This window comes from Furipterus horrens, unplaced genomic scaffold (assembly GCF_987537825.1).
Source record: "Furipterus horrens unplaced genomic scaffold, mFurHor1.1.pri manual_scaffold_5, whole genome shotgun sequence".
Classification (NCBI taxonomy): domain Eukaryota; kingdom Metazoa; phylum Chordata; class Mammalia; order Chiroptera; family Furipteridae; genus Furipterus; species Furipterus horrens.
In genome coordinates, this window is record NW_028327175.1 from 2,809,670 (window position 1) to 2,821,209 (window position 11,540).

The window sequence follows — 11,540 nt, forward strand, 5'->3', positions numbered from 1 at the left end:
AGAAAGCCGCCCCCTCGCCTCCCCCCACCCCATAAAAAAGGCAACTCATCCTGGAAACCAGAGGCTGCTGGGAACGGGCACACAGTGGGCACCGACCTACGCTCTGCAACAGCCGGAGTATGGCTACGGTGCTTTACAGGAAAGGACGGTGCAAAGCCAGCACGCAGACTGGCCCCCACAGCAGCTGCTGGGTACGGCGGGTGACATTCCCCTGCTCTCGTGAAGGCGGAAAAGTGCCATTTTCCTTTAGGTCTTTGTGCTGAGTGGCAAATTCTACTTTCAGGAAGGGCTGAGGTGCCCCTTCTCCTCCACAGGGGACGTGAGGATGGAAGGCGGGGCTCAGAGGGGCTGCCCTGAATGCTACAAGCCCTGCCGGATCTGATGCGCTTCTCCTGCCGTATGACAGACACCCACGGGTCCCCCCCAGAATGAATGATGATAACAATGAATGGGCATCCAGTTCATGGATTTACAAAAAATAGCATCACGTATGCTGTTACAATGTGCAACGTCCTTTTTCATTCATAATCCCACTCGATCCCCACAGTGGGAGCAGTTTGCCTGTGATTCACCCGAAGCCACCCAGGAAAGCGGCCCTTAAGTTCCTCTTCAGACCTGGCATGCTTTCTGCGATGCATGACCATTACGTGTGCTTAGTACACACTTGTTTCATGTAGTGGTTCTCTGCTGGGGTCAGTTTTGTCCGTCAGGGGGCATCTGGTAACGCCTGGACCCAGCGGGGGTGTCACTGTGTGCGGGGAGGTGGCTCCTGGCTGCTACTGCGTGGACACCGGTGATGCCCCTGAACATCCTGCCATGCACAGGACACCCCCCTTCGCCGTCACACCCCTGTTCCCAAATGCCCACACTGCCACCGTGGAGCAGCTCTGGCCTCAGCAGCGAACAGTGGTGTGGGCACCGCAGGAGACTAAGTCACCATGGGGGCTTTAAAACATGCCTGGGGACGAAGGATGGGACAGTGTTTGGGTCTAGAAGCAGAGCCAGCCTCCTCCCCGGGACCCGGGCAGGACCTTGGGTGGCTTTGACCTTAGCGGCAGCTGCGTGACTGCGGAGTCTGGTCTGGAAAGGTCACGCAGCCCAGCACGTGACGGGACCAATGGGGAGAGAGAGCCGCCCCCCTCGGGTGAGCCACAGGAGACTGGGGCCACACCTGCCCGGGAAAGCTCGTCTTCAAGTCCTCCTTAAGGCAGCGTGAGAGACAACAGGTGATGGCTGTCCCCTGAAGCTGCTGCGTTTTAGGGGCTTGGTTACGAGGCTCACCGGCCTGAGCTCCAGCATCAGTGATCAAAGCCAACACCCTCGCAAACAGAACATCTTCTCACTTTCCCGAAAGGGCTCTGAGCCCTGGACACAGGGACATTTTACCCAGAGGACAGCACTCAGCCTGTGGGACACAGGGACAAGGGGACGTTGGTCCAAGAGATTTTGAGAAGGCATCCCTAAGGACAGCCTGCAAGGACGGAGAGCACAGAGCAGGCTGGAGTCCCGGGCTGCAGTCACACCGAGGGCCGGTCATTATAAAAATGAAGTGTTCACAGGCGATCTCTAGAGGTTTCAGCCAGGCCTGAATTTTCAAACATCCTAATCTACACGTAGTTTTCAAAAGGCAGGCATTTTTTAACGGTAACAAAAGGTGTACCAGGATGAAGAATAAATGAGAATTAAAATAAATACGAAGCGCCACCTTACCTCCACCGAACTATAAGAGGATTTTAAAAACTACGAGAAGTAAATTAAAATCTCACGCTGGAGAAACTGGTCAGTCCACATACAACCGAGGACGCCACTATTCAATGTGCTGCAGGAACTACAAAGCACACAATATCTTTGACCCAGTAATGCCTCCTCTGGAAATCACCCAGAAGGAAACGAGAAAGAAAAGAAAAGGTGTCTTGTACAATGATATTTATAACCACCTTATTTATAGTGGGGGCACAACACCCCACAGGAGAGAACCTCACTCTGCAACGAGACAATACCCAACCTCAACACAGCACGGGGCCTTACTGCAAGGTGACAGGTCTGCAGCCCACATGGAAAGGCACACACAAAAGCTATCACAGGAAAACACGTAAACCACTTCTTTTCATAGAACTGTGAGTATGTCTGTGAAAAATTACAGCGACACATATGCATATCAAAGAAATGCAAATATTTCTTCTGTGAAGATGAATATTTAGCATGTGTAATTTTTTTCTATAAAAATATTACAATATTAAGCCCTAGCTGCTGTGGCTCAGTGGATTGAGCGTCAGCCTGCGAGCCAGGAGTCGCTGGTTCGATTCCCAGTCAGGGCACATGACTAGGTTGCACGTCAGGTCCCCAGTTGGGGGCGTGAGTGAGAGGCAACCACACAGTGATGTTTCTCTCTCTCTCTTTCTCCTGTCCCCTCTCTCTAAAAGTAAATAAATAAGCAAACAAACAAATAAATAAATAATAAAAAAAATAATTCTTTTAAAACAATTATAATATTTTGCTTTGGAAAGAAAAGATTCTATAAGCTGAAATTATTAATGAAGTTTAATGTTCCGATGGATACGTTTACCACCTGGTTATCTGCATTCTAATTTGCTGTTATTGTAACATACTTCTGACTGATTATTTTCTGGGCACTTATTACATCCTAGGCCCTGGGATTGCCAGGTGAGCTTAACGAGTACTCGGTGCGAGTCCGCTGAAGATCAGCTACAGCGCGACTTTGTGAGAACAGGGAGGGTTCAGAACAGAACGGAGGAGAGACACGTCTGCCTTCTCCCAGCACTTCCAGTCACCTCGCTACCTGTCCGATGGCAGTTTTGTCACAGACATTTCAAGGCGAAGGAGAAACTTTTCCAAAGCAAACAAACTCTGTCAAGTAAAAAACAACATCACCTAAAAGAATATTATAGCAAATTTGGGCAAACTCGCCAGTGGTGTTTGCATATATCCCCATTGGAGAGAAGCAGGACTCCTTTCGGCCTGGCATCCGGGCAGAGCATGAGCCTCTGGTCTGTGGCCCGGTGGCTGTCCCTCATGTCTTCCCCGGTCACCACTTATTCACCAAAGCGCCACTCGGCACAAGCAAAGAGACTGGGCCCTGTGTTCTCCGAGTCTGCCATCTGTAGGGGCCAGAGCCCAGCACACAGAAGGGGACAAGGGCCCCAAAGGGTCCACGTGAGCACGTCACCTAACTGGGTTAGGGTTGGGAAGCCTTCCTGGGTGCGTGGGCCTCAGTGACACCGAGACCTGAGTGACAGACAGACGAGGAGTCAGGGGCTCACCTGTGGTCCAGACAGAACCCAGGCCCAGGGAGAGACCCTGGCGCTGGGCTCTTAAACGGGGGGGGAGGGGTGCCCTGCTCTTAAACCGTAACAGAACTACAATGATAAACTGACACCAATATATTCAAGTCTGATTAGTGGGGGGCAAAAATTAAACACTGTAATAATAAAGGGATTTCTTAATTACTGTGTGCTGGGATCTGAATGCTGGTGTCCCCGGGCTTCTTAAGTTGAAATGCTCACCCCCAGAGGTGACACTATGAGGAAGTGGGGCCGGTGGAGGTGATTAGTGCTTCATAAATGAGGGTCCAAGGGACCCCAGCCCCGTGCACCCCACGAGGACAGAGCAAAGTGGTGTCAGTGGCTCCAATCCGGAAAGAGGGCTGTCACCAGGAGATGAGCATGCGGACACCCCGATCTTGGACTTCTGGCCCCCGGAACGGTGAGAGGTCCCCCAGTCAGGGTGCTGTCACAGCAGTCCCCACCGGCTAACACCCTGGAACATCTGCACCCATCGCTTACTGAACCGCCTTTTTATGGGGCTGTGTATTATCACAGGTTCGCACAGGAAGGACACCCACAAAGATCACACACCAGGACCCCCATTTCCAGGGCTAAGTTTTAATATTATTCCCCCGGGGGGACAACATTAATAAGCACATGGCCTCGGTGTCTCCAGTGGGGCCTCTGCTTTCAGACCACTGCCCTCCCTGCTGCCAGAGTGACCTGCCTCAGGGGTCAATGTGATCAGGCCCCGTCAAGCCTCCCCGCTGTCCTCAGGACAAAGCCATGCTCCCCGCAACGGCTTACAAGGCCCTTCATGGCTGCCGTCTGCTGACACTCAGCCTTCGCTCTCCGTGAGCCCCGTGAGCCGTGTGTTCTGGGCAGAAGGCCCTTCTCCTTTCCCGTGCGTCTCAAACCCCTGGCCCGGGCACCAGGAGCCGTGGGTCCCAGCCGTGGTCGCGGGGCTCCGTATCTTCCAGTCCTGCATTGTCACCGATAGCCCTTCTGGGAAGGGGCGCCGGGCCCCGGGATCCCTGAGGGCCTTCGCAGCCAATGGGACAGGAAACGATTCTTTCCCGTCCCCAGGAGGGCTTCTCTGCGCGCTTTGGACTCGCATGTGTCACAGAGGTCTTCTCCGTTCTCTGAACTCAACACTTGGTTTGGAGCCCCTCACTGAGCCATTAATTAAAGGGGGCCCTATGAGATCTGTGATGACACAGAAGCTGCTGGTGTGTTGCGTCTCCATGTTACAGGCACCGACAACGTGACAACGTAACAAAAACAACGTGACTAGATTTTAAGGTAGATGGAAGTATTTTAAGACACTAAGAGATAAAGCGACTATACATTTCAAGGCTTTGGAAACTCAGAGACCGGTGTTCTGTCTCCCCACGAGGACAGCTTTATCCTCGAGTGGGCGGATGCCTCGGCTGCTAGGTGGCCACAGCTGTTCTGAGCTTCCTGCCTCGATCTCACAATAGGTTTCTTGAAAGTGTCTCCCTTTGGGAAGAAAAATGTTTTTCCCGACGTCCCGGAGCACTCTCCCTCCGCGTCCCGTGGGCCCAAACTGCGTTAGGTGCCTGTGTCTGACCCAAACTCTGCGGGAGGTTCGGGGCCACCAGGACTGGCTTGGCCAATCTCCGCGGGTGTCCCTGACCTCCCAGCTATAGGGCGGGGGTCAACCCAACAACTGGCCTCGGTCGGAAAGGAGGATGGCAGGATGCGACGCTGGTCAGGACGCCATCGGGGCTGAGGTGGTGTCCCTCCCTCACGTCTGCCCCCGTCCTCCGGTGGGCGGAACCCTCTCTGACCCGGTCTCCAGCCGCCCTCAGTGCCACACGGGGCCAGCTCGCTGCCCGACATCAAGCGGTCCCTGCAGGAACGTCTGATCAAACCCCGGGTCTTGGAATTCACTGCAACCAGGTCGAAAGAGCCCCTGCGCACCACCTGCAGGACGCACGTCCCTGCGCAGCGCCGAGAGTTGTCTCAGAATGTGTGGCATCAGATTCTTCTCTCCTGTGCATTTTTTCAGGTAAATCATCAGTCACCGCGACAAATGAACGCAAACCAACCAACCAACCACAAAACCCTCCACGTCTCTGGTGTGATGACTAGTCTCTTCCTCATTGATGCCGAGCCTTTCAGCAACATCCCGGCAGGCTGACCGTCCAGGCTGCCCCTGGTGACCTCAGTGCTAACGCTTAGACGATGTCAGATGATACTGCTGGTCCCAATATTGTTTGAAAATCTTTCTTTCTTTACGTTTAATTATTTTTTCTGATTTGAGAGAGAGAGAGAGAGACACTGCTTTGTGGATCCAATTATTGATGCATCATTGGTTGAGTCCTGTATGTGCCCCGACTGGGGATCGAACCCGCAACCCTGGTGCATGGGGACAACACTCTAACCAACTGAGCTGCCCGGCCAGGGCTGACAGTCTTTATTGTCGACCTACTGACTGAAAGCGTGTCTTTATTTTGTCGAGTGTCTAAAATTCCATCACGAGAAGCTCATTTCTCTACAGTCACACACTTGTCCCTTTTAATCTGCCCGAGGCTGTTGGCACATGGAGGCCGGAGCAGCCGGCACCTGCTTGAGAGGGAACACATTCAGGCTGACACACCCGCTGCCTCTTGGTGTTGAAATCTACCCGTCTTGGCCGTCACCTCACAAGGTGGTACAAGCAACACTGGGATTTCATTTGCTGGGAGATATGGGGGGTACTAATATTTCAGAAGGTACTTCCAAACCTGGTGGTGATCAGAAACATATGACTTTTTAAATACGAACTAAATCCTGCACCCCAATCCATTAATTTAAATCAAACAGAGCCTCGTGAACCCAAGCTTCTCGAGGTTGGGCAGTGGTAGCCAGGGGCTGTGGGGGTGGGGATACTTTATCAGACGGTGGTCTGCGGTTTGGGGGCAGGTCCCAGAAACGAGAGATTGCCTCACATTTTCCTTCCTGTTATCGAAGAAAAACTTCCCTTCTTGATAATTTTGCTTGGGGTTTCGTCTTCTAACACAGGACAATGGTAAGTTGCAAAGCAATGGGAGGGAAGGGAGGAGGTATCCAGGCAGCAGAGGTGAGAGAACAGCCTGGAAAGTGTGCTAACACCGGCCACGGCCCGGCCAGGTGTGGTCAGCACACAGAGGTGCATGTGTGCGCACCCATGGCCCTGGGCGGCGTATCGTGTGTGCCTGAGTGCGATGTGAGCGCCTGTGTGTGCGCAGGGCGGGCGTGGCCGAGGAGAGGCTGAGGCCAGATGGCAAAGGGCTTCTGCTCAACCTGCCAAGACGTCTGGACTTTACCCTCTGCAAGACGGGGAGCCACCAAACGTTGGGAGCAAGGGAGTGACGGGGTACAGGTCAGTGTTCAGAAAGACAACATCGGACAGTGAGGAGTTGGGACCAGAGGATGAGGGACAAGACAGGAAAGCCAGTGGGAAGTCTGCAGCAGTCCAGACACACATGCACACACACACACACACACAGACACACACACACACACACACACACAGAAACCCAGGGCCTCACGTGGACGGCACAGCGCAGGTGCTCGGGCTGGGGAGAAGGGACAGAACTTGGAGGCGGGAGAAGGGTCGTGAGGCTGAGAACGAGGAAGAGGCCCCTGGCGTGGTGTCTGCATGGAATGCTGCCACCAAACGATAGCAGGCAACAGAAGAGCAGGATTCAGAGGACAGGTGCCAACCTCACGGAGGGGGACGCGTCACGTTGAGTCTGACGTGCTCCTAGAACACCTGGAGGGAAACGCTGGCGGCCGAGGGACGCACCGCTCGGGAAGTCAGCCCAGAAGCGCGGCCGGGATGCTGGCTTGCGCTGTGACTGGCCCGGGAGAGAGCGGGTAGGACGGAGAGGAAGATCCAGGACGGAACCCCTCAGACCCCACCTGGGACGGGGCCAACCACAGCGTCCGCAGAGGAGACTGGGGGAGAACAGCCAGGAAGGTAAGAGAAAAGACTAGGGGAACAGGAGCCAGAGGTGGAGGGAGTTTCCGGAGAAAGAGCTGCCAAACCACATATTCACAGGACCTGCTCACCGGAGAGCGACTAGGATACACGGAGCCCGAGGGGAAGTGAGCGAGAAGGCTGGGGAAACAGTCAGAGCCCGGGGGAAGGCTGTGGTGGGCACCGGAGGCAGCAGGGGAAGAAGCCTCGAACCCAGGGGGGAGGCCAGCTCTTGGCCTGGTGACGGAGGAGCCGCCGTGAGTGACAGTGTGAGCGATGCCATGCACTTAGCAGTGACACTGCCCTTGCCTCTCTGGACCTGTTAGTCCCCATGGATTACCTGGGCCTCTGTGGCCTTCCTCGCCCATCCCCCACCTGCAGACCACCGCAGCAGCAAGTGCTTCAGCAGAGGCAGGGTCAGTGGGAGGGAGAACCACGGACCCCGACTTCGAGCACTGCTTGTTCTTCAATGCCCGTGGGGAGCGCGGTGGGAACGGAGCTTGCAGCGAAGTGTTAAAATGAGAGCGGAGGGTGTCGTGTTTCTACAGGGCTTGGCATGCATGCTGGAGAGAATAATGCATGACATATAAACACATCCACACATGTGCCATTCACATTCTAAAGTTTGGTATGCATTCACATTACACAATTGTACATGTATACAATTCATAAACAACTCTACACGTGTGCAGAGTAATGATGAACCCTTGACAACTATACAGACAGGGTGATGCCATAAACGATTTCAGCCACCACTGACCTAGAGATTTCAGTTATTCACGTTCATCTTGGATATCACGGGACCCCTAAATGTTGCCTCTTCCCCAGGCACCTCCACTGCTACCCCAAAGGCAAAGCTTTGTGCATCCTGGATGAGGAGGAAGCCTGTTCCTTGAGTATGCAAATGCCCGCAGCAGAAGGAAGAAATAAGGACACAAAGGACTTCACTGGGGCGACACTAAATCTGCTTGCTTGCTTGCACCGAGTTGTCCTCACAGAGACAAACTAATTCCCGGTGAAAAGCTCTGTACCTGACTTTGTGCCTGGAAGCAACACATTCCAGCCTGGTGCGACTCACCGCTCTTCAAAAGACAAGCCCCAACATTTCCGAGATGAGAAAATGATGTTATGTTTCCATAGCTCCTGTTAGTAATGGGTAATTAAAGGGAGATGAAAAGCTTGGGATTAGGTGTCTATTAGCTCTTGGGACGGTGGTAGTGTTGCAGGCCCCGGCTTTCCATGTGAATCCGACTTGACCTGAAACCCCTAGGCTAGGGCCCATGGGCCCTCCAGAGCACTCCGGAAGGGGGAGCAGGAGAGGGGGTCTCAGCACCAGGCGCAGCTTAAACAGGAAGCCTGATGATGCCTGTTCTCGCTGGCGAAGGGGATGGCGGGGCTCGTTCTCGGTTCTCTCAGGCCGGAGAAAATGCCCAGGGTCCTCGGGATTACATGTCTCCCACAATAAGGAATAGCGACTGGCCAAGTGTCTCAAGGGAAGGCAGTTTAGGGAATATTTAACTTCTTTGTAAAAACACTTGAAAAGCAGAGACTATATTTTTGTTGGACAGCTGATCAAATTACAAAATACAAACGTGACCCCCGCCCCCGTCCCCCAAGAAAAGTAGGAATCTTACAGCAGTACGGGGCTCTGCAGAAGGTCTGGGGAAAGTGCCCTCGGTGCGCGACGGCGGAGCAGCGCCCCGCACCCCCAGCCTCATTTCCCAACTTGGGGCGAAAGGAGTCAGGCAACGGGTGGGCCCCCTCTTGCCGCCCTGCAGCTGGAGATGCAGCTCCGTCAGTTCTCTTCGTGGCGCCAAGATCAAGAAAGTGGAAAGAACTTTTCCTGGCCTGCGTTTCCATTCCCCGAACAGACCACGTTAGAACAATAAGAGGAAGGCAGGAGGGAAGGAAGACTTCCCCTTTGCCAGGGACCTAGGAGGCGCTTGGTTTTTCTGTCCCCTACGGCAAGGAACACCCGTTTTGTGTCCTGAAGAAGTGGGGGCATTAGCACACCCTTGGGGCGAAAAACCAGCATTTGGGGCGCCCGCGTTCCTGCAAAGCCACCAGGCATGGCTCTGAGGAGGAGCGGGCTGCCGCCCAGGACCAGATGGATTCCCGGCACCTGCCTAGGCCGGGCTGCGGCCTCGCCCTCCGGACGCCCACTGCTGTCCACCGTCTGGACCCAGGTGTGCGCGCGCGCGTGTGCCCAAACGCAGAGCCCGCCCTGCCCTGACTTCGGAGGGTGCTTAACAGAAAGGGAGCCTCCCCTTCGTGGGGGCACCAGGCGGGTCAGCGCGGGATGGAAGACTCTCGCCCCCGCCCCGAATGGCTGGGAGCCTGGGTCCACGTCGAGCAGAAGCGGAGGCGCGCCCCGCCTGTGCCCGGGTCCCCAGCGCCCGTCCCCCGGGTCGCCCCTGCGGCGCGCCGCCCTCACTTACCTTGAATGAGCACCAGCGCCAGCCGCAGCCGCGGGGTCCCCGTGCGTCGCGGCTGCATCCTGTGCCCCAGGGGCTGTAGCGCTCGGGCACTGCAGAGGGACCAGGGAACCCGGACGCTCGCCGGAGGCCGTCCCGAGGGCTGGGCTCCCCGCGCGGGCGAGCGCAGGGAAAAGTCTCCGGGCAGCTCCCGGGGAGCCAAGGCCCGCCCCGGCCCGCCCCTGGGGCTGGCTAATGAATGTACCCGCCCCGCCCCGCCGCCATCGGGCTGCACCTGGGCCCTGCGCCCCCGGAAACCGCACCTTCGCTCGGCAGCAAGGTCGCAGCCCTGGGGTCCGGAAACATGCGGAGGCGGCCGGCGCGGACGGCACCCTTTCCTGCCCTCGAAGGGACAGCCCCGGGCACCTCCGACGGGCGACAGCCAGCCTGCCACCACCCCGCCCCCTGGCAGCCGGACACCTGCCCGTCGGAGCCCCCGGGGCCCCGGGAGCACGCCGGTCCTCATGCAGCCCTTGGCGGCTCCTGGCGGCGGTGGGGCTCAGGGGCTGGAGCTCCTAGACCCGCTAATCTTAGGGGCTGCCCTGCCTTTCCCAGGTGGGCGGAGAACCTGACCAAAATAAACCTAGAACGACCAGGTTAGAAAGAAAATGTGCTCCCAAGCTATGATTATCCTAGGTGACATTTAAACAAGACCTGATAATCCGGGGCGGGGTGTGTGTGTGTGTGTCTCTTGAGCGACTGACTCCAAGGCTCAGGGAGAAGAGAGCCCAGAGCCCCTGTATGGAAGCCGGACCCTTCCTCGTCTGCATCACACCATGACCGTTTTATTTTCCTCCATCGCGTGGGTCTTATGTCTGGAAAGAGGACATTCTGCAACCATATGTGACATTTTTACTTACCAACCTAAGAAATAATAGCACATTCACTTTCTTTAAACCTGACTTTTCCTCCAAAGATTCATCTACAAATTTCCAGCATGTTGCTGAAACCAGAATTCCTGCAGTGACTGGCTGCTTCTGTGAAGCCATCAAGAGTCTTAATAAATTCAACTTAAGGAGTTATTGTCACCGTCCCAGATCTCTGGGGAGCCGGGACCCAGTGCGGGGGGGGTGGGGGGGGGCTGAGGGCACGTCCCTGGGAAGCAAAGGGGCTCGAAGTGGAAGGAATTCATTAGTTGGTGAAAATGAAATGCTCCATTTTGCCATAGCCAGGCCGGAGCCTGGAACTTTTAAAGTCAAATTGGTGCTCATCAAATGTTCCTGCTTCTAATCGTGCCTGTAAACTCAGTACCTTTGAACCCAGGATGTGTAGCCCTCGGTTCTTTCCCGCTTCCTTGTTTGTCTGACTAACTCTCCTTACTAATCCTGACGACACCGGAGGGCCTTTTTTCCTGACCTATCCATGGCCCTCACCTGCTTACTAGACTCCAGATAGCGCCCCTGAGCTCTCGGGTGGCTGCTCACCAACCCAGCACCCACCCTGGGTTCTCCTTTCTCCCAGGAAGTCAGCCAGGTTTCAGGGAGATGAATAGGCCTGTTTCCTTTGACTTACTGGAATGTGATGAGAGTTTGGAACAGAGGGTGCTGGGCAGGCAGGAGGACTCCTTCTCCTGAGACAGGAATGTGTGCTTTGTCCGCGGGTGCTGGGGACAGAAATGCACCTTTTTTTTGCTTTTGTGCTCAGAGCTGGACAAGTGAACCTTTTGCTGGCATGAGGGACAAAAGAAATGAGGAGTTATATGTTTTCCAGAGCAGACAGACATTCCAAATTTTAGGAAACAAAGTGCCAACTCCTGCTCTGCGTGAATTTTAAGAGTGTGAAGGGCTCCTCCTAAGACAAACGTCAGAGGACGCG

The 11,540-nt window shown here is 55.1% G+C and overlaps 1 protein-coding gene across 1 annotated transcript in view; it reads right to left on the reverse strand.

Moving 5' to 3' along the window:
* Nucleotides 1-9,880, reverse strand: part of ITGA2 (integrin subunit alpha 2) — a 73,520-nt gene extending 63,640 nt beyond the window's left edge. The window contains exon 1 of the mRNA XM_090276122.1: nt 9,690-9,880. Coding sequence (XP_090132248.1) covers nt 9,690-9,747 — 58 coding nt within the window. The 5' untranslated portion in view covers nt 9,748-9,880. The remainder of the gene's footprint in view (nt 1-9,689) is intronic.
* Nucleotides 9,881-11,540: the final 1,660 nt, after the last annotated feature.